The sequence below is a fragment of the Eschrichtius robustus genome, chromosome 1 (assembly GCF_028021215.1).
Source record: "Eschrichtius robustus isolate mEscRob2 chromosome 1, mEscRob2.pri, whole genome shotgun sequence".
Lineage (NCBI taxonomy): Eukaryota > Metazoa > Chordata > Mammalia > Artiodactyla > Eschrichtiidae > Eschrichtius > Eschrichtius robustus.
In genome coordinates, this window is record NC_090824.1 from 87,971,101 (window position 1) to 87,995,619 (window position 24,519).

A 24,519-nucleotide genomic window follows, 5' to 3' on the forward strand; every position below is an offset into this window, starting at 1 on the left:
CCTCAGCCTGCTGTGCCCACCCACCCCGCTGACCCCGCGAGCGTGCTCGGGCTTGGAAAGGCACGTCTGTGGGTGTGAGACGGAGCCACAGCATTCGGTGACTAGGGGGAAGCCAGGTAAGTGTCCACACTTGGTCCCATCCTGGCTTGGGGACGCGAGAGAGGGAGTCCAGCCTGGGCTGTCAGGCTGCCCACCCCCTCCTCCCTCCCCCGGAGAGCTCTGATGTTCCCCGCGGTGGTGGAAGAGGGTGTGTGGGTGTCAAGGACTCACAGACCAGGCTCTGCTGTCGGCTGGAAATGGATGAGGGTTCCACACTCTGCTTCTGAGAAGGGTGAATTAGGAGCTGGAGTGGGGGGCGGTAGGTGAAGGGGAGAAAGAGGAAAAAGAGATGCGGTGAGGGGTTACCGAGCCAGGACCGACCTTGCTTGAAAGGAAAGGAGACGTGGCAGGCAGGGAAGTCGGAAAGATGAGGCAAGGGCGGGAGGGGCTTCTCAGCAGTCGGGGCCCTTTCGTTGGAGTCTGGGGCCCTTTCTGCAGGAAAGGGGGGTTGTCCTCTCTTGATTTTCGGCTGGTCTTCCCGAAGCCTTGCCCTGGGGGCAGCAGCCGCTGGCGAGCGTGGGGGTGTTCCTTGGCTCGCAGTTCTCTCCACTGGGTGCTGGAGAGGAGAAGGGGGACGAGGGATGTAGAGAGGTGACGGCCAGGGCGGGGGTGAGATTAGATTTCTCGGGGGGGGGGGCGGGTAGCAGCTAGGGGATTGGGGCTCCAGGGTCGGGTCACCATGGGATACGGGCTCATGTTCTGGAGACGAGGAGAAAATCCAAAAAGCCGGCAAAGAAAACCGCCCCCTCCACCACCCTTGGCACCGTACCCCTCCCCCCAGGCCCCACCACTCCCCGCACCGCCTCCCGCGGCCGCCTCGTGCTGCCCCCTGCGTTGGGACGACCGACCCACGGTTCTGATTGGTTGGAGACCGGGAGGGGGAGCCGAGGGCCGGATTGGCTGGCGGGGCCAGCGCAGGGCGGGGCGGCTGATTGGCGGAGCTGGCCGAGGGGCGCGCTGCTGATTGGCTGGGGACGAGGAAGCAGGAAGGAGGGCGGCGGAGGCTCCGCTCTCGGGGAGTTTGTGGGGGAACCGCGAGCGGCGTAGCGGATCCCGGAGCCCGGCCCCCGCCGCCCGCCAGTCCGGCTGCCTGCCCCGCCCGTCCGGCCCCCGCCGTCCGCCCGCCCCGGCCAGGCGCGCCCGCCCCCCCGACGGCCCCGCCCGGCCGCGGCCCCCGCTCCGCCCGCCCGGCCCCGGCCCCCAGGAGGAGGCGCTGACGCAGCAGCGTGGAGCCCGGGAATTGAGCGCCCCCGGGGGGTTCCAGCCGCCGGATTCCAGCCCGGCCGGGGCCTGCGGGAGCCCAGAGCCGCGCCGTCCGCGCCGCCGTCCCGGTGAGCTAGGGGCCGCGGTCGAGGAGGGGGGAAGGGGCGAGCGAGCGGGAGGGAGCGAGCGAGGGAGGCAGAAGAGTGAAGGGGAGAGGACCGGTCGCCCGTCAGCGCGCCCCACCGAGCGCGCCGCGCCGCCGCCCCCGCCAGCCCGGGAAGGGACGGACGAACGGACGGACGACGCGAAGCAGGTGCGGCCGCCCGCTCGCTCGTGCCGCCTCTCTTCCCCGGGTCCGGCGCCACGGTCCCGCCATCGGGGAGTGCGGAGCGCCTCGAGGTGACAGCCCCCGGGGGCCGCCCGCTTCGCAGGCCGGGGGCGGGGTGGGTGGGGGCCGCAGGGTGGCAGCTTGGCCGGGCGGCGGCGGCGCGGGCGTCCCGGGCGGCGGAGGGCGGGAGGACGCCGGTCGTTTCTCCGCCGAGGCAGAGCCGGCTCGCCTCCGAGTGCGCGGGCGGCGAGGCCCCCGCCCCCCCGTGCCCCCTCCCCCCATCGCGGTCCCCGAGGCAAGGGGCCGCGGCTGGGGGCGGCGCCGCGGGATCGCCAGCACAGGGTGGGGGGCGCCCTCCCGCGCAGAGAGCTGACCGGTTATTGCTGGATGGGGGGCAGGGGATGGGGGCCACGCCGGGGCGGGGGTAGTGTAGACCGGACCCGATCGGACTGGAAGGAAGGGAGGCGCCGAAGAGGGAAGGGAACCGGTTCGAGAAGCGAGTGTGGGCCGCGGGAGGCCCGGCGGGGACCGTGCGGAGCAGCGGCCGAGTCCGAGGTGGGGCGGGGGGATCGAAGTTGTCAGACCGCCTCTAAGTGACAGCGGGACCCAGTGCTCGCGGCCGGGCCTAGCCCTGCCCGCCTCGTCGCCTCTCCTCCAGGGCTGGGGGCCGGGTCAGGTCGGGCCCGAGGGGCCCGCTTGGCGGCGAAGCGCCGGACAAAGGCGGCGCCGGAGCGGGCGCAGGTGGTGGCGTCGGGGAGGGGAGCGGGTCCGAGCCACCCACCCCGAGGGGAGGGCGACCGGGCCGGACTCTGCCCTGGGGATTGCGGGGGCCGGGACGACCGCCGGGAGGAGCTGCGGCACTGGTTCACGGCTCCAGTCTCGGATCACCTCGCTGTTCTGGGAAGAGTGGAGTCGACCCAGTGGGGCAGAGGTGGGGGTGTGCACATGGTGGGCCTGGCCGGTGGCGACCGGGTTGCTGGACTCACCAGGAGAGAGTCCGGTGAGCAGCTCTAGAGCCTGCCAGGACTGAGGGGTTTCAGCAAGAAGACTCTGTCCACAGGCAGAGGGTTAATCTCACCTGGGACATCTCCCAGTCGCCCATTGTCACTAGTCTTAAGAGGGCAGAAGACCAGTTGGACTGGGGACTAGGAAATACCTCCCAGAAGTGCTCCAGCAATCCATGGATAACTGCCTTCAGCACTTTTCTTTAGCGAAAGAAGGTACTCACATAGAGAAATGAGAAGCTGAGTTTATAAACCCAGGCAGGAATTTAATTATTAAATAAAAAAGGTTTTCTTTCTATCACCTGAGAGACTTTCCTCCCACCTTTTCCACCCCCATGCCTTCTGCAAAAAGGAGAAAAGGGCCCCATAGAGACCACATGTCCTGGAGGAACACCACTGTCCTTGGCCAAGTAGAGGACATTTGGGAACCAGTGGCTTAAGCCATGAGTGCCTCTGACCCCACCAGTTACTGGTTCTAAGCTGGATGCTGTTTTTGCATATGTAAAAACCCACTCAGAGCTCCTGTGCCCTCTCCTGTGATCCCATACTTAATTTTAGAATTGGGACCACAAAAACAGGGAGACTTAGGGTGTTTAGAATGTAGATATTTGCTAAAATCTGGGTCCCACCCCAGGAAGGTTTTGGTTATGAGCTGCTTCCAGCTGTGGTTGACTGTAATGCCTCCTTGGGAAAACCGCCTGTCACCCTTGCTTAGTCTGAGCATGGAGTTAATTCATGGCCACCCTCCATCCCCCTCCCCAATAGGGTCTAGACCCCAGCCTGGGTGGAGTTGAGGCTTGTGGGAAAGGGAGGTGTTACCTCATGCAGGAGACTAAAGTTTTTTCTGAGAGAATTTAATTGTATGTCTAAGATCCAGAGGATGATGCAGCATCTCAAGGTCTTTGTGTCTCCTGAGGGGCTCTCCAGTATGTATGTGATTTCTTTTGGTGGCGGTCAGAAGGGGGTGACCTGTCTGGCCACCAGAACCTAAAGGAGAATGGCCAAAACAATGATTCCCTCTTTGACAGGCTCTTACCTGGCAGGAGACTCATGTCAGTCAGATCAAGTGTTGAAGAGGGTTTGCTCTGGAGAGTTTAGCCAGTGAAGAGTTTCTTTTTTATATCTCCCTCCCTTTCTTCCTTTCTGTTGCCCTGCTGTTCCCATGTCAGGCCTATGTTGTTGTCATGACCTCCCTGTCCCTCCTGCTTCCTCTGGCCCTTCTGATCCATTCTGTACACAGCTGCTAGATCATTCTTTGTAAAGCACTCCTTTCCCCATGTCACTCCCCTACCCACAAACTTGCAGTGACTCCCCTCTTCCTGCAGTCTCATCCTAGACAGTGTCCCTTAAGGCTCTCCCCTAGCCATGCTGCGCCATGTATGTTTATCTCCCTGCATCTTTGCTCCTGCTGATTTCGCCAGTTGTCCCCAGTTAGGAGCCCCTTGCCTTCTTCTCCTGCCTGAACCCTACTCTCATCCTTCATCTCAGACCACTCCAGGCCAGCGTTGCTTGCCTCTGAGATTGTGACCCTGGATTTTATAACATGGTGTCTTCCTGAGTGCTTTTGTCAGTTGGAAGTTTCTTAAGGACAAGGACAGTGTGAGTATTAAACCTTTGTGTGTGTGTGAGTATTCTAGGATTTCTGGTATAGTGCTGTGCACATCGTTTTTATTGAATGAATAAATGCAGTTGGCTGCTTAGTTGAGTGGGAGCGGAAGGGAAACCTTCCCTTCTGTTTCCCTAGAAATGCTAGTATAGGAGTCCTTGGTGGTTTCTGACCTTTTCTAAGGCATATACATTGGGTGTGTTTGGGGTGCTTTAGCATGGGGAGCAAATGATTGCTTCTGATATTCCAGCTGGTGAAGAGTCTGTCCTGTGGATTGCTCACATGATACCATATAGACATGAATTGGAAAAGGACTGTAATCCTGTTTTCCTCCTACCTTACCAGGCCGTTCTCGCTACCCGGCTTTGCTGCTCTTATGCAATTTTCCTTGTTGTCCATGCTAAATGAATCCATATGTTTTATCTCTTCTCAGTCCTGGGTATAAATGGGGGAGAAAACACGGTTCTGAGAACAGAAAAGGAAGATTCCTGGGTCTGGCGTGTGGACAGGGCTTTGGGGACTGATGTTGGAGGAGTCGTTTATAGAGGCATTGCTGATATGGGAGGCACCATCAGTCCCACACTAGACCCATCAGAAAGGACAGCTTATGATCCCGGCTCTCTTGGAACTTCCGTTTTTGTTTACCACCAACCCTGGGCCATGGGAGAAATGGGAGAGAGGACTGGTGACTGGTTTGAGTCTAGACATTGAAAAAATAAATTCCGCATCCATCCCCTTTCCCCCAAACCTCCCTTTTGTGCCCCAGTTTGATGATTAATGGACCAGCATTTCCCTTCCAAGCAGGAATGCCACCCCTCACAGTTGCCATGGCAATGCAGACCGCTCCCCCGTCAATTAAAAAAAAAAAATCCGCACCACTTCTCTCCTCCTTGCTTCTACAGTAGCAGGAGACAGGTTACCTCAGAATGCATCTCCTGGCCTCTCTTCTCAGCTGCTTGGGCTGTTTGTGCTGTGTGTCCTGGAACACGGCTCTTCCTCTCTTTCTGAGGATGGTCTGAGTTTCTCCACTCTAAGCAGATTGTGCCCCTCTTGGATCTAGCAGCCCCTGGAACACTTTTACAAAGAAGCAGAGAAAATTTCTGCTTTTTTTATTCAGCCACAATGCAGATTAAAAACCAAGAAGACCCTTTTTCTATCTTTTCCTTTGGGGTTAAAAAAAAAAAAATCCCCTCCACACTGTCTCTGGTACATAGAGGTGTAAGTTGGGGAGCATTTTGACATCCATAAGGGAAGTTTCAGTAAACCTGGAAGGGATTAAACCTCCCAACATACATAGTTCACATTGGAGTTCTGTGGGGATTTTCGATTTCTTTATTTTCATTCCTCCCCACCTCTGTCCCAGCATTCAGGAGGACTTGTGTGTTTTCATTTTATCTGTTCTTACTCCTCTTGGCCTTGCTCCGGCAACATCTGGCCTCAGCGCCCTGTCGCAAGGTGTCATTAAAGAGAAAAAAAAAGCTTAAGGGGAAAAAGTCTCCGGAGTTGAGAAGTTGCCTGTGTTGAACTAAGGCCGCCAGTTGAAGCTGCTGGGTTTATAGAGCATTATACGAACAGCCCCAACATTAAAGGGCCTCCTTTTTATGAATGGGTTGTGAAGAATGTAAATAAAGCAGCATCTCTCAATGGGGAAGCATTTTACATAAGCAGTACTACCCCAGCCCGAGTATTTATGGGAATTTGCTAGCATAGTCTGGCAGGACTCACTTCCTTTGTGAACTTGCCATGGTGCTGGGGACTTTGGAGGGACAAGAAGAGTGTGCTGTGACATGGAGGGCAGCCCCAGCACTCCTGCTCTGCAGGTCCCCGGCCTTGCCATGATGGGCCACCTCATGGCTGGAAGTGCCTGCTAACCCTGAAAAGGTGGACAATACAGCATGTAGTCAAGAGCCTGTGATGATTAGAAGCATAGGCTCCTGGCACCTGGGGTCCTGAGATTCTGCAGCGCCTCACCCTTCAGCCTGCTTCAACCTCCCCGGAAAAGGGGATAGGGAGGTCCTGGATGATGAAATCCTGCCTGTTTTTAGGGGAGGCACCTAACTGGAGTAAAATAGACTGGTTTGAATTTCAGCTCCTTTATGTTTCCCCTGCTCACCTCCTGGTACTGCCACTAATGAGCAGTAAACCGGCTAATAGGGAGGAGGAGGAGCAGCAGTGGCCGTGAGGCTGAGGCTGCAGGCGACCTGCTCAGGGCCAGACAAGTGCCCTTGGCTCCACTGAGCTGGCTTTGCAGAGTGGCTGAGTACTAGCCTGGCCCTGGGGTTGCAGTGGAGGGATTGGTGTCCTGCCCTAGGCAACTTGCTCTAGCGGCTGGGGATCTGACTGTGGTGGGTTTAGTGAGCAGGCCTCAGGGCAAAGTCACATCCAGGACTTTGTGTGATGTCCCGGGAAGCATTTTCATCCAGATTCCATTTTTCCCAGTGGGAAACACCTGCAAAGATGGTTGGTTATTAGCCTGTCTCAGCGTCCCACCAGTAATAATAACAATAATAATAACATTGCCCTCGAGATCCTCTGCAGGCACCAGGAATAGAAGAATGGGTTTGTGTCTCAGCCTCTCTGAGGTTTGAAATAGGAACTTATTTCTGAGGCACCATAACCAAGTTACCTGAATGAAAAAATGACAAGTGACTCGTCTTAGTTAACAGGATCAATGCCAGGCAGAAACTTGAGGTCTACATCTTTTTTCTTATGTTTCTTTTCCAGTAGGTTTGCGGGATGGGGGTGGGGGCTTTAACACACCTGGTGTGTTAAGACACCTGGTGTGCTGCCTCTTGTGACCCCAGGGTCTCACCTGGAGTGGTACTGACCACCCCATACTTCCCTTCCATCTTCAGTGCCTGTTTGAGCCCCAGCCCTCCTTAGATGCAGCTCTTTCAGTTTCCTACCTGCAGAGGAGAGGGATAGCCCTTCTCCAACGGCAGCTGCCTGTCTAAATGTTTGGGGAAAATTCAGTTTGTTAATCACATTCTCATCCAGCTAGGTGGTTTAGAGGTGAATTATTATTATTACTGTTTTTTTGGCTGTGTCTTGTAGCTTGTGGGATCTTAGTTGCCCTACCAGGGACTGAACCCGGGGCTCAGCAGTGAAAGCGCCAAGTCCCAACCACTGGACTGTCAGGGAATTCCCTAGAGGTGAATTATTAGCTTTTAGAGGATCTTTGCAGATATCACAGCAAAGGTATTAGGGTGTTGCTTGATGCCAGGATATCCTGACATGTATGCCAGAATGGAAGATGGAGTCACGATTCCACTATAGTCAGGGTCAGCAGGCCCTCCTCAGTAGTGAGGGGTGTCCCCTGCTCTGTGCCTGAAGGGGTTCACACAGTTCGGACGAAGTGTAGAAAAGAATTGTAAAACAGATGAAATGACTGTAAAAGATAATCGTCAGAGAAAATTGGAAGGACTTGGACTTATTCGGCCCAAAGAGGTAGCCAAGAGATCAGGTAATATGTCTTCAAATATTAAGATGGCTGTTTGGAGTGTGATGACCAAATTTCAGTCTTCATTGCAGTCCGTGATGGAGATTTCATCTAATTCGAGACGTGGTTAGATGCATGGGGTGGGGGGGAATTCTGTAGACTCCTTTCCTGGATTGACTGTTAAAATCAAGAAAACACGTCTTTGTAGCCCTTACCCCTTTCGAGGATATAAAATGGGTTTGTTTCAGAAGTGCATCTAAGAGCATATTGGGAACTTTGAGCAGACTTTTCTGTAGAAACAGTTTGTAAAATTATGTTTATGTTCCTTGGCCAGTATACAGATGCCTTTTAATCGTAGTACATTTTCAATTCCTTTGTGGTGAAAAATCAGGAAAAACTAATAATGTGTTAATGCCAATAATTAAAACAGCACAGAGAAGCAGAATTGCACATGCAAGTTGATCTCGAATGTTGGTCTGTGACTCAGCAGCCGTCCTGTGTTGCGGTTTGGGGCGTGGGCTTGGGGACTGACACCAGACGCCCCGCCTCTGCCCTCGATGGTGTGGGAGTGTGGGCAAGTTCTTCTGCCTCCCTGTGCCTCTGTTTTCTCCATGTTAGGGTGAGATGATACCAGCCACCGGGAGTGGGGGGTGGCAAGGATGAATGAGAGTGACGGTGACTGTAAGAAGTAAGTGGAACGAGAGGAATATTCTCCTGAGATAGCTGGGCAGGTTGGGAGAGAGAAGAAAGAGGACAGTAGTGGAAGAAGGTTGTGCTGTGTAATATGAGAGAATTCCTAAAGTAGCCTATTCAACTGTGGATTATATTGAAGAGGCAAGGTGGACTCCTGGGGATGAGGGATAGTTTGGAGGTCAGAGTTTCTCTGGGCTGTAAGTTGTGCCATCAGTCTAGGGTGGAAATGTTATATGGGATGGAGCAGGTGGGCACCAGATCTTCATTTGTTCAATAAGCTCTTACTAAGCCCTGTGGATAAGATTTATTGGTAAGGAAGGCAGAGCCCGCCTGTCCCTGCAGAGCTTGCATAATGGGGGTGTTACTAAACAGTTAATTGGTTAGGCGTGAGATATTCAGGTTGGCTGCCTGTGTTTCTGTTCACGCTGGGGGAGTATTGGAAAGCCCTGGTCTTGGGTCTTGTTCCTCATGGCTGTTTCATTCAGGAGGTCGGCACTTTGGGGAGGCTAAGGGCAGAGCTCCCATGTTGGCCTGGCTGGCCAGTTTCTTGTGTTCAGGACAAGAGATTGCACCTCCGGTCTCAGCAAGCCATCTTAGAAATCTAAGTTACTGGTTCCTGGAGTGTCCTGGTGGTTGAACCAGCACATATCCTTTGCCACTCCTGGGCAGGTGCCCAGAGCAGGCTGGTGAGCTGTTGTGTTTTTTGAAGAACGGTGCATCAGTACGCGAGCTTTCCTCCTGGTTGACTTGTTGCTGAGCCTTGAGGTTCCCTGTCCCTGTTCCTGCTTTATTTTTTCCACACTTTAACTGCCGGGAGCAAACGGGTCCTGCTCCAGGAGGAGATTTGCTTCTGGCCTGGTCTGTGCACTGTGGAGTCTGGGTGGGAGGGTCTGAGGGAGCCTTAGCCTGGCGCTCCCTGTCCCCCAGCCTGGAGTAATCCTGTATGGAGCCAATGGTGGTGAGTCTGGGGAAAGTTGGATTTGTCTCCCGCCCTTTCCAAATGTTTAGGAAGCACATTTCTCAAAGTGCTGCCCATTTCCCATTGGGCTTAGTACACCTGGCAAGAAGTAGACCGTAGAACCCTCAGCAAGAGTCTGAAAGTCCTGTCTCAAATGTGCCCTCTAGGAAGCTGCCATGGAGGCAAGCTCTCTGCACCGAGCTCCGAGCCCTCAGTCACAGCCCTGTCACACTGTCTTGTCCTCTGTCTTCCTACCAGCCCAAGCTCCAGTTCCTCAGTCTGCTTTGCATTTTTCTTCAGCACTTAGCCTGATACTTGACATGTATGGGGAAAGAATGAGCTTGTGTTGAGCACCTGCTGTATACCAGGCACTCTGCTAGGCACTTGACACGCATTCTTATTTAACTTGATCCTCATAACAACCCTGCTGTGTAGGTAAGGAAACCAAGGCTCAGAGAAGTTCAAGCCATTGACCAAGCCCACTTCGGATTAGCAGTGGCACGAAGTGGCTTCTAGCCCCGCGTGGGTCTCGCCTTGCTGAGCTGTGGCGAGGGGCCAGCAAACATTGGCTGAATGAGCAAAGGTCACAAGAGGTGCCGTGTGCCTGGGAGTGAGCGGCGGGTGCCCTGGCTTAGCTGGACCGACACCTGCACATAGAGGTCTGCCTCGTGCACACAGGAGCTGGGCACTGAGAAGAAGCTAGGGGAAGGTAGGTTGCTTTCAGTAGGGACATGTGCCTTTAAAGAAAGCCTCTACAGGCTAGTTTTGTATTGCACGTGATTACCTTCTAATTTGTCAGGTCTGAGTTTCTTAGAGCAGAGCACTGTGGTATGACTGAAATACAGTGTTCTCTGCCCACTGTCCTCGCTCAGGGGTCTGTGTGTATATATTGACTTCTGGGTCCCAGGGGTAGGTCTTGTCTCCCTCACTCTCAGTCCCCTACCTGCACGAAGGGCCTTGCCCTGAGACTAGGGACTGGCTGTTTCCAGTGAGAAGGTGAAGGAGATTCCACCGACTCTACTGTTACTATATTCCTGTACTTAATTGCAATTCTAATGTAAAATGGAGAGGTCCATTTCATAGTCTGAGTTAAAGCTCTCCTCCCTCCCCACAGAGATTCATGTTCTTTTACAGTTACCAAGAGGTGTGATATCTGGCTTTGTGTCCAGAGCCAGCAGTACGTGGAGGTTCTGGACGCTCGGGTGTAGCTCTGGGCCTGTGTGTCTGGGCGCTCCTGCTGGGATGCTCAGCGTGGACAGGAGTAGCCAGAGTTAGGGCCCGGCTGTGGGGCTGGGCTGGTGGCCGCACCGGACCCTGTCTGGGGTGGGGGTGGGCCTTCCCCCGCACTGCTGCTCCTGCCTCTCTGGGCTCCTGGGAGCCCCCAGTGTGAAGTGTGAGGAGCAGGTGGTCGACAGGCCAGAGATAGGCTTGGTGCCTCCGGGGCAGGCGGGCCCAGCTTCTCAGATGGCCACGACCCGAGGGCAGTCTATAAAACAAGCCGCATCCAGACGGGTCAGGCCAGTTCCCTTTGGTCAGGCGCCGTGCTTCCTGCCCAGGTGTTTGTAGGATCCCAGCCTGACTGCAGAGTGAATTGAGTACCCACAGCAAGTGAGGCTGAATGGGCACCAGGGAGGCCCTCTCTTCGGGGCAGTACCCTGGGGCTTGAGCTCTGAGCTGCTGGAGCCAAGGCTTCTGCTCTCTCTGGGAGCCTGCACTGAAGCTGCAGTCAGATGGCAGCAGCAGGCAGAGCGAGTGCCCTCTGACCCCATCCCCTGGGCCTTTGGCATCTGAAGATCTCGCCTTTCTTGTTTCTTGGAGGCGTGGAGCTGTTATTCAGGGTCTGTGGGATACAGTTTCTGCCCCTGCCCTCTTCGCTGCATTGTAAACTGAGCCCCACAGAGTTCACCCCATACTGGGTCCCGAGTGGGATAGGGGTGGCACTGCTGCGTTTCCCGGGGTGGACACTCGGGCGTTTTCAATGGAACGGTAGCAGAGCAGGGGTCAGGTACAGGCTGCGTTTTCAGATTTCTCACCACCCCCGGTGGCTCTGGACTCCTAATGTGGGGATTCGAGGGCCGAGGGCAGGCTGCCTTCCTCTGTCTGTGGGTCTGAAAGAGGGGGATCCCCAGGATGTTGGCCTGCCCGGTTCCTACTCTGCTAGGCTCCTGCGTGGTCCCTAGTGTCATTCTCGCCACCACTCTTAAGTAAAGTTCTTTCTGATGTGTCTCTTTGAGATGAAGCATCTGAAGTTCAGCAAAGTTAGGTAAGTTGCTCATGAGGGCCAGTGCTGGGTCCAGGTCTGGCTGACTTAAAGCTTTGGTTGTTTCCATTTTACCAGCTCTGGGGGATTCAAAAGATACCAGCCACATCTTTATCTGGCTTTATCACAAGAATTTCAGCAGCTTCACCTCTCTGTTTTTCCATGAAGTAACATCAACTAAATTTAAAAGAACAGGAGCTTGCCTTTGTGCTCTTGCTGCTTTTCTTCTCTGATAGCAGATTCAAGAAACTCAGTGTTCGTGAAAAAGTATTATTCCGTTGAGGGGTGGCAGAGGGGGTTATTCCAAGAGAGATTGCAGAAGTGGGCATTGCTTACTCGGTGCCCACTGTGTGGCTTTAGGTGTAATTGGAGGGAGGTGGCTTGGGTCAGGGCCCTTTCTGACCCTCACCCAGGGGACCACCTGGTCTGCTCTTAACTAAGACCGCCCCCCACCCCCACCCCAAGTACTCCCTCCCACTACAAATAAACCAAAAAGCCTGAAGAGCAAAATTTCAAGTGCAGTGGGTAAGAGAGTTTTCAGGAAGAGCAGTGGGGCAGAGCCCTGGGTCCTGAACCCCTAAGGATGGGGGTGTGGGTGTGGCCTAGAGCTGGGTAAGTTAGGGAGAGCCATGGCCAAGGCTGAGGGCCTCTTTCTGCCCCAGGGCAGCCTCTGCTTGGGGGAGTGATCTGGTCTCGACCTGCTCATCCAGGCCCCCACCCTTGCCCTCGTTTCCCCTCTGGTGCCCACAGCCCATCTCCTCCAGGCCTTTGAACTGCCCTTGCACACAGTACCTTGGGTGTCCTCCACCTGCCCTGGTGGGCCGTGCGGGCTACGTATAAGGTGCTGCTGCATCTTGAGGGCAAAAGACAAGGCCTCCCTCCTTTTTTGTTTCTGTGGAGATGACTTCTCCCAGCCCTGGTCAGGCTTGTGATTTTGGATTCAACTTGTGATTCATTGGATCTTTGGCTCGGAGGACCACCGGCCGGCCACTGTGCTTCAGACTGGTTTTCTTCAGTGAGGGCTTGCTTGACATGGTCTAGGCGAGCTCTAAGACGCCCTGGGGAGTCCCTCCTAGGAACCTTCTCCCGAGGGTGCCTGAACTACCTGCCCCTGGGAGGACAGGGCTTCCCAGAGAAGAAGAGGGTAGTCTGAGAGAAGCAAGGCACCCTTGTCTGTTGGTAGTGGTAGAAAGTTCCTGGTTGAGCTGGTGTGTAAGTGGGAGGGACAGGACAGCAGGATGGTTAGCAGAGCTGGAATGGGAACCAAGCCTCCTGCTTTCCCGGGATCTTCTTCCCCCATTGAGCTGGGCCACCCCTGCAGGTTGGAGGGGCCCTGGCAGGCTGGGCGCCCCTCCACCCAGCCCCACCCCAGGGAAAAGCTGCTGCCGACGTTCTCACACATCCATCTGGCTTCAAAGCATGACTCACTGACTCTCTTCAGCCTGGAGTGCAGTGCGGTAGGCAGCAGAGTCCCCAGCCTCTCCTCAGGAGTGTGAGTGACGTTGCTGCCTTAGGCACCACGTGAAAGCTAGGAGTTCTGCGGGTGACGAGATTTGGCAAATTCAAGGGAGGCTAGCAGGAGGCCCATATGCTTGATTTGAAAATGTGACTTGCACCCTGTGATTTAGAAGCTTCCTGGGATCATCAGCCTCAGGGACAGTGGGTGTCCCTGAGGGACTAAGAGGGAGGTGAAAGAGTGAGATACTCTGCCAGGAACAAATTCCCAGGTTCTGGGGACAGGCTCCCGAAAGTGGAAGGCTTTCCTCCTAGTCTTTTTCACATTGCAAGGGAAAGACTGAGTGGGACCAAGTATCCCAGAATCCCTGGGCCATCCATCCATGTAGCAAGTCTACCAGCAAATTGAGGGTGGGGGGAAGCGAGGGCAGACCAAGGACCGTGGTCCGCTAAGAGCTCTTCATTGGCCAGGCTTGGAAACACCTCCCTGTGTTCGCTTTCTCTTTCCCATCCACCCCTCCTTACTCTGCTTGGTGTCCATGTCCTTAAAGGCCATAAGCCCAGGTGACCTCAGCCTTGGCCACCGGCCATTCCCAGGTCTGACTCCTCTGGTAACTTGGGGCCTGCTGAGGGGCTTTGGCCCCTGCTCAGCTGTGTGGTCTATGCACTGTCCTCCTTCTCCAGGCCCTTTGGGGGTGGGGGAGGGCTGGGCGCAGGCTTCCCTAGGAAATACAGATGTGCCTCTCCTTGTTCCTGCTCCCTCACCTCTGGCACAGGGGTGCCCTGCCCTTGAGGGAAGGGCCTGGGGTTATAAGCAACTGGGATTCTTTTGAGGGTGAAAAAAGGCATTGCTAATAAGTGTGCTGAGCAATCAGGGATGGGTGGACACCCTGATTAGAAGAAAGAAAGAGTCTTAGGTAGCCTAGCAGATGCCTGGGGTTTTTCAGGAGCACTCCAGTCTGTGCTTCAGGAATGAATGGATTTGCCTCTGTGACTCTCTGTCCTGCCTGAGGCCTGGTCTCTGGGTATGCAGGTCCCCGCATGTGGCCAGAGCAATGCCTGGCACCCCGCCTCCCTTTTCCAGTTTTCCAAGTTCTTTCTCAGGGGTGAGGGACACCCCCGCTGCCCTCAGCCTGGTTTTTGGAGCACTCTTTCTCAACTCGTGTGGCATGTCTCTGGAGAGAGGGTAGAGGGCACCCAGTGACCCCAGCCACTGGCCCAAGGCCACAGGAGCTCCTGGAAGGGCTCTGGATTCCCTGGGAGTCCTCAGGCTTGGGACTTTCAGGGTTAAATCCTGGCCCTGCAGGGACTGCTCCCAGCTCCTCTGGTGGAGCGAGTGTGAATAACAATAGCAGCGGAGAAATCAAGCTGAAAAGCTTGCTGGGCGGGAGGGGTCGCAGAGTGCTGGGGAGGGCAGAGCTCCATCTGACACCTTACTCGGCAGCATCTTGCTTTGTTGGGGTGTAGGTAGGGAGTGAACAGCATAGTAGTCTCTGACCACCGATGCCGGCAGTATCCGTCCCCCCGACCCTGCCCCTCAGCTCTCCATTGCCTGGGCTGTGCCAGCTTCCTGCACACAGCCTGCTGCCTTTTTCATTTAGGGGGGTACCCGGGGGGCCCAGGTATGTTGGAGGTGGGGGGGGGGTGTCTGCTAAGCAAAGTTAAGGGGTGGATGATGCCTGGTCGCGGGCATTTTCTGTCTGGGGCGCTCTGGGTTTCCTGTGACTCACCCCCATCCTGCCCCCTGCCTGGCATCTTGCCTACAAGGAGGGAGTCCTGAGGAATAAGGCAGGACTAACAAGGCTGCCTGGGTTTGTCGCCTGAGTTAGTTCTTCTGTTTGGTACTTTCTTTTCCCAGCTCTTAGTGGCTGGTGGGCCTTTAAAGCTGTACCACAGGTCTAGAGTGTGGTCCCTGGGTTTCCTACCTGGGAATGCTGGCCCCAGCCTTACTGACATCCCTCCGCCAGGCACTGGCACTGAGCTGTTTGGAATCTGAGCTAAGGTGGGGCTGGCTTCACGGGCTGGCTGAGACCTCCCCCCACAGGCTCCTCACAGCCAGGCCTTCACTCTGAGGGGGCTTTCCAGCAATACCCAGGTTATGGCTGTCCTGCTGTCTGTGCCAGGCAGGTGTCCTCACAGGCTGGACTTTGCCTCCTCCACGGCCCAGCAGGCAGTTCCTCATCTCAGCTCCTCACTGTCCATCTCCTTATCCTCCTGTGGCCAATCTCAGAAGCCTCAAGACGGGGGAGGGGGCTGATAATGTCTTTGAAGGAATTGGTGGGCTCCCACCGCCCAAGCCCCTATCCTGGCTCCGTGTGCTCAGGGCAGTCTCCTCCTGTCTTGCGATGAGTATCTAGTGGGAGAAGAACAGGTGGAGACAACCGAGAGCTTTGCCCCCAGCTTCTTCTGTCTTCCAGCTCTGGGGTTTGCATTGCTCCATAGGGTCCCCAGGGGCTTCGTTCAGAGGAGAGTGGGGCAGCCAGTCCTTGCACAGCTGCTGGTAGCCTGACCCCGCTAGACCTTTGCACTCTGGAAGGGGGGGTCCCGGGAACATCCAAGCTGGAGCTGGGGTGAGGGTAGGCCAGAGTTACTGCAGGGGACGCGGGATGGGCTGCAGTGGGGGAGAAAGCAGGCCAGGGCAGGCTTCTCTCATTGCCTGCCTTATGTCCTGCAGCTTGGAGGTACTCCATGACACACACTCGGAGGAAGTCTCTTCCCATGCTGAGTTCGGGCCCCACGGGCCGCCAGGAGCCCCTGCAGATGGAGGGCAGCAGTATGGAGCAGGGGGCAGAGGGTGTGGAGCCAGGTCCTCCTGAGAGCCCGGGGCACCTCACGGGGCGCCGCAAGAACTACCCACTGCGGAAGCGCCCATTAATTCCCGAGAAGCCCAAGGCCTGCAAAGTGCTGCTCACCCGCCTGGAGAATGTGGCTGGTCCACGGAGCGCAGATGAGGCTGATGAGCTGCCCCCCGACCTGCCCAAGCCCCCTAGCCCGGCCCCATCCAGTGAGGACACTGGCCTCCCCCAGCCCCGCAAGCGGCGCCTGGCCTCCCTCAACGCCGAGGCCCTCAATAACCTGCTGCTGGAGCGGGAAGAGACCAGCAGCCTGATGGGCACCCGCCGCAGCCGAGGGGGAGACCCCCACCGCAGCCGGGACCGTGACCGGGCCACTGGAGGCTGGGCCTCCTCCAAGAAGCGGCCCCGGCTGGGGGACCTCGGAGGAGGAAGTCGGGACCTGTCCCCAGAGCCAGCACCGGATGAAGGGGCCCGCCGAGATGGTGATCCAGCTCCCAAGAGACTGGCCAGCCTGAATGCAGCTGCCTTCCTAAAGCTGAGCCAGGAGCGGGAGCTACCCCTGCGGCCGCCTCGTGCCCACCCAGAAGCAGATGGGCACTCCACTGAGCCACCAGCACTGAGGGCCCCGAGGCCAAAGTGGGCCAAGGTCAATGGCAAGAACTATCCCAAGGCCCGGCAGGGGGCTGGCTCTGGGGAGGCTGCGGGCCCACCCAGCTGGCAAGGACACCCCGAGGAGCCATGGCCGTCTACCACCCCTCGTGGGCCGTCCAGCCAGCCACCTTACCAGCCCCTGAGTGAGGCTCTGGAGAGCCCCTTGGGGCTGCGCCCTCACCTGCCCCTGCTGATGGGTGGGCAAGCAGCCTTGAAGCCGGAGCCCGGGCGCCCAGGCGAGGAGTCACCTGCCCCCAAGCAGGAACTGCACCAGCCCTCTTTCCCTGCACCCCAGCTCTCCCCGCTACCGATGCCTGGCAACCCCGCCGACTACAGTGGCCTGTGTGGTGGGCCTGAGCTCACCGCGCTAGGCAGCTTCTACCTGTACTGCAGCCAGGCCGGGCTGCGGTGTGGGGGCTACTCCTCCTGCTCCGTGCTCCCCGAGGGCAAGCTGTCCCCAGTGGCTGCAGCTAACGCGGGGCTCCTCTTGGCCCCGAGTTCAGTGCCCGCCGCGGGCACCCACTTCCAGCACCCTCCGTGGGGTTCTCGCTACTGCTCCAGTGAGGACACTGGAGTGAATGGCTACAGCATCTGTGAAATGTTGCCCCCGTCTCTTACCCACATTGGCACTACCTGTGGCGGCTGCCCCTACAAAATGCCTTTTGCAGCAGGTATGCCTTCCTGGAGGTGGGGTACACCAGGGAGTCTCTGAGAAGCAGTGTCCCAAGAGGGTGGGGCACACTGGCATCTGTCTACCGTGTGGGAGAGTCGGGGGTTTTGAGAAGGGCGGATTCCTCTAGTTTTGTGCCCCCAGCCTAGGAGATTCCCAGGAAAGAGGCCCGTGTTTAGCTCTTAGCAGCCCTGCTCCATCCCCACTGTCTATGGAGGTTTCTCGGCATGGCAGTTAGGTAGCATTGTGGTGGTGAAGTGGGCAGGGAGTGTCTCTCCTCCCTCTCCACGGGGATGCCCATTCTTAGACTCTGAGTAGCAAGATAGATGCTGAAATTAGCACTTTTGCCAAGTTGTCCCCATGTCCTTCTGCTTTCCTCGAGGAAAGCTAGAATTCCTTACTTCCCGGGAACCCAGACCATCTGCATGCCAACCGAGTTCAGCATTCACGGGAGGGGTGGTGGGCACCAGGCCTGGTAGGTGGTACCAGCTGCAACAGGACAGCTTCGTCCTGGCCATACAGGCCTTGAAGGAGAAGTAATGCTCAGACTTAGAATCACCTTGCTAGGTGCAGACTAGGTGGGCACACTCTGAGAACAGACAGGCTGCCATCAGGGCCTGGGCTTTGGTGTCTACCTTCTTGGCAAGATCCAGACACCTGAGAGTCTCGTGCCGTAGTTGATGAGACACCCCTAAGTGATCTCTCTTTCCCCAAACTGGCAGGAGTGTCCTCACATGCCTCTCCAGGCTCCCTTCCTGGCTCCTGGGTGGAAATGAGGTGACCAGAGCCATGCTAGCCAGCAGGTCTGCCCTGCTGCTGGTGATGTGAGGGGCCAGGCCTTCTCAGGGCTCTCCCCTCCCCTGCACAGCCCTTCTTGAAGGGGTCTATAAAACAACTTTATAGACCGGTTGACTCTGGCCAGACTGGTTGTTTCAGGTTCTCGCATGAGTTGGAGCTCTAAGAAATGAGAGCAAGCTTCTTTTTAGGCTTTTCTTTTTCTTCCGTACCACTCTCTAAGTCTAGTCACTTAACCTGTGGGACCCAAGACCCTTAGCCCCTTGCCCTGGGACACCAGTAAGCACCATGTGCCAGGCACTTGTTCTTAGTGCTTTATATATGGGAGGCCATATGGCATGTTAATTGAGCACAGACTCTGGAGCCAGACTGAAATGTTCTCCCCACTTCCTCAGCCACGTGACTGTGGGACAAACCAATAACCACCCTGTGTCTCAGTTTCCTTAATTGTAAAATGGGGGTAATGGTACCTACCTCATAGGGTTGTTGTAAGGATGTGAAGAGTTAATACGTTGATAGGAAAACACCTAGGACACACTATATGATACTCATAACTACTACTTCTGTTGCAAGGCACAGAAAGGTAAAGTGACTTGCCTGAAGTCACACAGCTGGTAAGTGGCAGATCTGGGACTCATATCCTGGTCTCACTCCAGATCCCCTGCTCCTAAGTACAGTGGAAGCTTTAGAGAAGGAAGATTAAGTCAGAGCTTAGAGATGCCATTCCCATTACTTCCCCTTCTCTCAGGCTAGAAGAGGAGATGGAGATGTCTGTGGGCCGGTTTCCAAGGTCATGAAAAACCCTTGGCCTGTCACTGATCATCTACCTTAACAGCCTCTGACCCCACCTGCCACCTCAGTGGCCTTTGGGTTCATGCTTAGAATTAAAAGAAGCAGGCTCTGAAAGCAGAGGGGCCGGGGGTTCCCTGCTTTACCTTCCCTGACCCCCTTCTCTCCTTTTCCCAGAAGGCTGCAGGTCCCTGGGCCAGCTGGAATTTCCTCTCCCGGAAGCTGGCCACCCTGCCTCACCTGCCCACCCCCTCTTGGGATGCCCTGTGCCCAGCGTGCCACCTGCAGCAGAGCCTGTCCCCCATCTTCAGACACCCACCTCGGAGCCCCAGACGGTAGCTCGCGCGTGCCCTCAGAGCGCCAAGCCTCCTAGCGGCTCCAAGTCAGGTCTGCGCACGGGCTCCAGCTGTAGGCACACTGCGCGGAGCAAGGCTGCCCGCAGGCCCAGCCACCCCAAGCAGCCTCGCGTCCAGCGCCCACGCCCACGCCGCCGCCGCCGCCGCCGCACTAACGGCTGGGTGCCCGTTGGGGCTGCCTGTGAGAAAGCCGTCTATGTCTTGGTGAGTGCCAGCTCAGCTGATGGGGAGAAGGGAGGGTGGCGGTACGGACATAGGACCTGCAGTGAGTTGGGTCCCAGGAACCCCTGGCTCTAGCCACTCTGGGAAGTGACAAGGGGTTCCAGCTCAGTTGTACCCCAGGAACTGATCACACTGGCCCGGCCTGCTCCCCCAGCCCCTACTGATCCTGTGCCCTGTGCCTTGGGGAGTTACGGAATGCACAGTCAGTCACAGCTCGTGGCTGCCATCTCTGTCACCGACACAGGGAAGCCTCCTGAAGTGTCTTCACCTCTCATCCTGGATTATAAAGTGGAGGACTTCCCTGGAGGCTTTTTGGATAAGTATGTATAGGGGAAATTGGGATAGGCAGAGAAAATTGGTGATACAGGAACATCTGGGATGATGAAAAGAATGTAGACTGAAATGTATTGAGCACTTCTTAGGTGCCAGAACCGAGCTAAGCACTTTACGTGCATTATCCGCTTTGATCGTCACCGCTGCCCCGTGAGGTACGCACACACCCCGTGGTCCTAGAACTACCCTCATTTCACAGACGAGGAAACAGGCTTAGCAGTAGATTAAGTCATTTGCCCGTGATAAGGCTTTGCCGCTTATACCATGGTGGTTTAAGAGTCAAACCCAGACTGTCCATTAGGAAGCTTGAGGACCTACCCGGTGCTGGGGGTTTGGAGCACAAGAGCCGGCTGTCGTGGGTGTGGTGGTCAGAGTGCAGCCCCAGAAGTTTCGAGCCGCTTTCTTACCCCTGTTCCCATTTCTCTTCCTTTCTCCAACGGTGAGGATTCCCTTTCCTGCCCCTGAAAGCCAGGCTCAGGGAGGAGGGGCCAGAGTGCAAACCACTTTGGCAGTCTCCCATCCTCAGTGGTTTGACTGCCCTGAGGAGAGCACAGAGAGGGTGTCACTCCCTCCCCATGCTGAGTGCGGCCCCACAAGCCTTGTTTGTGTCATTGGTTTGTTGCTCAGGATGAACCAGAACCAGCCATCCGAAAGAGCTACCAGGCGGTGGAGCGGCATGGAGAGACGATCCGAGTCCGGGACACTGTCCTGCTCAAGTCAGGCCCTCGAAAGACGTCCACACCTTATGTGGCCAAGATCTCTGCCCTCTGGGAGAACCCGGAATCAGGTACCCTTGTCTAGAGTTCGGCCTGGCACTAGTGTCCTGCGTCCTTGGCAGAGTCTGCCTTCCACTAAGCCAGCGTCTGTCTGGTGCTCAGGGCTGCAGACGGCCTTGTGCTTGGGTTGGATCAGCTCATTAACCTTTCCAGCCATTGGGGCCTGGGCGCCTGTCACCCTGCCTCACCTGTCAGTGCCTTTTCCTCCTCCTTCCTCCATACCTAACAGCATTCTAGGCCACTGAATTGCCAGACTTGGCCCAGGGCAGGGGATAGGGGTGGCCGGAGCCTGCACAATTGGCCTAGGCTTTGAAGTTGGATGAGCCTCCAGGGCAGGTGGCCAGCCCGCCTGCCTATCTAAGTAACTCTGGAGTTGCCAGCTCAAGCCCTGATTGCTTCTCTTTCCCCCCTAGGAGAGCTGATGATGAGCCTCTTGTGGTATTACAGACCAGAGCACTTACAGGGAGGCCGCAGTCCCAGCATGCACGAGGTGAGCTGCCTGGCGGGGGAGAGGCTGGGGCACTGAGAACGTGGTATGGGGTGGCAGCCTGGGCATTCAGGTCCCTGGACTCATCGCCTTGGACACCAGAGAACCTGGGGAAAGGCCTGAGTTTTAGCCTCTTTTCCCAACACTGCCCCAATTCATGTTTTGAAGGGAATAGTAACCTTTGTCTTGAAAGGTGGGGCAGAAAGGGAGCCCCCAAGAGCAGGGGTGCCAGAATGGGAGCAAGTAGTTGTGTCTTCCTGGCGACAGGAAAGGGGAGGTGGAGCTGCACACCTTTACTGTCTGCAGCAGGAGAGGGAGGGGAGAAAAGACTCTACTGACACCCCTTGGTATCTACCAAGCCGTGTGTGTGGGTTGCTCCACCCCCGGTCTGGGCTCCCTTTTACTTTTTTTTCCCTCGCTGGGACTTTTCATCTAAATGGGAGAATGCACACCAATTCCCCTCTCCTCCCCTGGGCTGGGGTGGGGGTCAGGAGGCTGATGTCAGTCAGAGGCTGGAGCAGGCACTTGGCTGCTCCTGAGTAGGACAGGACCTGGGAGGAATGCCTTGGGCTGCTTGATGCGGAGCAGTTAGGCTGAAATTCCAGGGAAGCTCCCTAGCTTTCTGGGCACTAGCTGGAGTTATCTATCTCAGGTCAGGAGTCCCAGCAGAGTGGTTAATGTCTGCCTTGCTCCTGGAGCTAGGTGCTTCCCACCCTGGTAGCCAACCTCCTCCTCCCTCCCCTTGAGCCTTTGCAGAATGAAGTCTTTGCATCGAGACATCAGGACCAGAATAGTGTGGCCTGCATTGAAGAGAAGTGCTACGTGTTGACCTTTGCTGAGTACTGCAGGTGGGTGGTGCCCTGTACCTCTGGCTAGCCTCTCCCTTCAGACTTCCCAGGGCTATTTGGGGGCAGCCTGTGATCCCCAAGGGGATCTGGCTCACTGGGCCTGACCTCCTAGAACTTTCTTCCCACAGTCTGCTTCCATCATCTAATTTTTATGGAAAAAAAAAAAAGAAAAATTGTTCCCCCTCTGACGCAGAGTGATTGGGGCAGAGTTGCAGAGGCGGGGATGGTTACAGTACTGCTCTCAGAAAAAATCAAGGAGAATTGACAGGTGATTGGGAGGGAGGCCCCGGTAGGTGTGGTTCCCCAGTGACAGAGAAGATGGTTGGCAGAGAGGGCATAGGCCCCAGGACAGGGATGGAGGCAGCACCTGCCCTTGTGGAGGTGGGAGGGGGTGTCCCAGCCCTCTGGGCAGGGTGGGGAAGGAATTGGTCTTCCTGCTAAGATAGCTGTGGTAAAGACAGCGAATGGTGTGTCACTGCAGATTCTGTGCCATGGCCAAGCGTCGAGGCGAGGGTCTCCCCAGCCGAAAGACAGCACTGGTGCCCCCCTCTGCGGACTACTCCACCCCGCCACACCGCACAGTGCCCGAGGACACGGACCCTGAGCTGGTGTTTCTTTGCCGCCATGTCTATGACTTCCGCCATGGCCGCATCCTCAAGAACCCTCAGTAGCCTCCTCACGCCCACACTGGGGCTGCCCACGGGCAAGTGGGGCTCAGGGCAGGGGGCACTGCTTGAAGCACAGCACTTGGTTAAGGGGCCACAGGAGCCTGAGGTGGCTGGCCTGTGGTTCTCTTGTGGGGGGAGGGCAGGGGCCCCTATGGGTTTGGGCCCCATGGGAGGGAAGGGGAGGCCAGGGTATAAGAAAAGCATCAGAGCCCTCAGCTTGGCCCAGGGCGCCTTTTTATGGTCCCCTGGACAGAGGCTCCTGAAGAAGCAGTCTTCCCTGAGGCTGGGCCAAGCCTCAGGGGCATGGCCCCTGGGGGGGTTGGGGGAAGGTCCTTCAGGAACCAGGCCCTTCTTTATCCTCCCCTGGGCCCTTCAGGGGGGAGTGGGAGCCAGCTTTACCTCACCCACTGTGACCCGCTGCTTCCCCATTAGCCTGGGACCAGGCTCTCCCAGATTCTAGCACAGCTCCGAGCTCATTCCTTTGAGGCCTAGGAAGCCAAAGTCTGGCTCCCAGAGCATTGACTTTCTCTTCCTGGACTTGGGGCCTTTCTCTGGCATTCCTCCTTTGCCCCTGCAGCAGCCCCTGGTGCTGGGACAAGTTACCAGCCCTCACAGTCATGGGTGTGGCCCGCTTGTGGGAGTCAGCTTCCTGTCCCCCTCCTGGTGAAGGCCACCCAGCAGGTCTGGGCTCCCAGAAATTAACTGATCAACATGGGGTTTGTCATGTCTGGGAGAGCAGAAGGGAGCTGGGAGGGGGTGGGGGCAGGGGGCAAGGAAAATTGCTACCTGATTTATTGAAGACTTTTCCTCTTGCCTTACACTTGGAGGTTTAGGAAACCTCTTGCAGAACTTCACACATGACTTTTCAAGCCACACCCACCTGAAATCAAACCAAAGGAGTGCTGTGGCTCCCCTTGCCCTGCCACCTCTTACCCTAGTCTTTTGTAGATTGCACTAATTTACATCCCAGCGAGAATCAACACTGTATCAGTCCACAGACCTGCTGAGCTGCAGCCACTCACTCTAGGAGCTAAGGACCTGCATTTTCAGTTTGTTCCTGTTGCCCAGGGGCCCTGTTCTCACCTCATGCTGCTCCCCAGAGTAGATTAGGAGACTCAGCCCCCTGCTATCCTTGCCAGAACTAGGCCCTGGCCCTGGGGCACTCCGTGTGGCGGCTGGAGCAGTCTGGTTCTTTCCTATTTGTACCAAAGAGGAGCCTGGTGGGGAGAGGGAGTGTGGCTTGGGCCCGGCGCTGGGCACATGCTCGTGAGTGATTCCACAGGCCACAACCCTGGGGACAGGAGCCAAGGAGGGCAGCACTGGGTCCCCCTCCCCTAGGGAGGGGCAGACACAGACCCTGCAGGCTGAGGAGGTGGCACTGGGTGAGGACAGTTGGGCGGGAGGTGGAAGCGAATCCTGAGGGCTCTCCCAGCGATCCCCCAGCCCTGTGCTGTCCCTGAGCAGATGGCTGCTCCTGATTGGTTATTAGGCTGGGTGAGGCCTGGACCATTCAGAGATGAATTTACACATGGGAAGCCCAACCCCAAACCTGAAGGGAAGGAACTTGGGTCCCCTTGTATTAAATAAGCTGTTTGGAGGAAGGCATCATCAGTCCAGGAGGGCGGGGCAGTAAGAGAGGTTGGCAGGGTGGCCGTGGGGTGGGGCCGTGGCGGCTCTGGAGACCCAGCCTTGGAGCCTGCTCTTTCCCAGGGCGCTGGGCCCTTGCTGCCAAGGAGCCCAGCCTCACCCAGCAGGAGATCAGGCCCCTCGTCTCCCAGGAGGCAGGGTCTACTGCCCACAACTTAAATGCTTTTGAAATCTCTTAGATGTGGAAATATTTTTTCGAACCTGAAAATGCAGCTGGTAGAATTTCAATGGAAGCATAATTCATGTAAAATATATTTTAGTTGATATTTTGTAAAATGCACTTTTTGTGTGTGTCAACCCTGGTTTCTCAGATCTGTATTTCAGTGTTTACAAGGGAGGGAGGACCTTTCCTCACCTCCCTTTTGACAGAGATTAGAAGTACTTCTTTAAGAAAAAAAAATAATAAATTTGAGAAATTGTATTGATTTAGAAAAGGA

At 56.3% G+C, this 24,519-nt stretch overlaps 1 protein-coding gene across 3 annotated transcripts; it reads left to right on the forward strand.

Moving 5' to 3' along the window:
* The first annotated feature begins 1,294 nt into the window (after positions 1 to 1,294).
* On the forward strand, positions 1,295 to 24,519 carry BAHD1 (bromo adjacent homology domain containing 1). Of its 3 annotated transcripts, none has more exons than XM_068549323.1 (7): positions 1,295 to 1,430; positions 15,720 to 17,162; positions 18,923 to 19,305; positions 20,284 to 20,443; positions 20,846 to 20,922; positions 21,667 to 21,767; positions 22,249 to 24,519. In XM_068549323.1, exons 2-7 carry the CDS (start codon positions 15,734 to 15,736, stop codon positions 22,436 to 22,438), a joined length of 2,340 nt encoding a protein of 779 aa, XP_068405424.1. In that variant the 5' UTR covers positions 1,295 to 1,430; positions 15,720 to 15,733; the 3' UTR covers positions 22,439 to 24,519. The 3 variants fall into 3 exon arrangements, with proteins under 3 accessions (XP_068405424.1, XP_068405442.1, XP_068405433.1); XM_068549341.1 differs by having other exon boundaries at positions 21,676 to 21,767; XM_068549332.1 differs by having other exon boundaries at positions 18,926 to 19,305.

Excerpts from the sequence above, each read along its gene's own strand:
- BAHD1 (XM_068549323.1), top strand. The coding sequence starts at position 15,734 with ATGACACACACTCGGAGGAAGTCTCTTCCCATGCTGAGTTCGGGCCCC. Across the intron at positions 17,163-18,922 it reads CAAAATGCCTTTTGCAGCAG|AAGGCTGCAGGTCCCTGGGC; the intron begins GTATGCCTTCCT and ends TCCTTTTCCCAG. Across the intron at positions 19,306-20,283 it reads AGAAAGCCGTCTATGTCTTG|GATGAACCAGAACCAGCCAT; the intron begins GTGAGTGCCAGC and ends TTTGTTGCTCAG.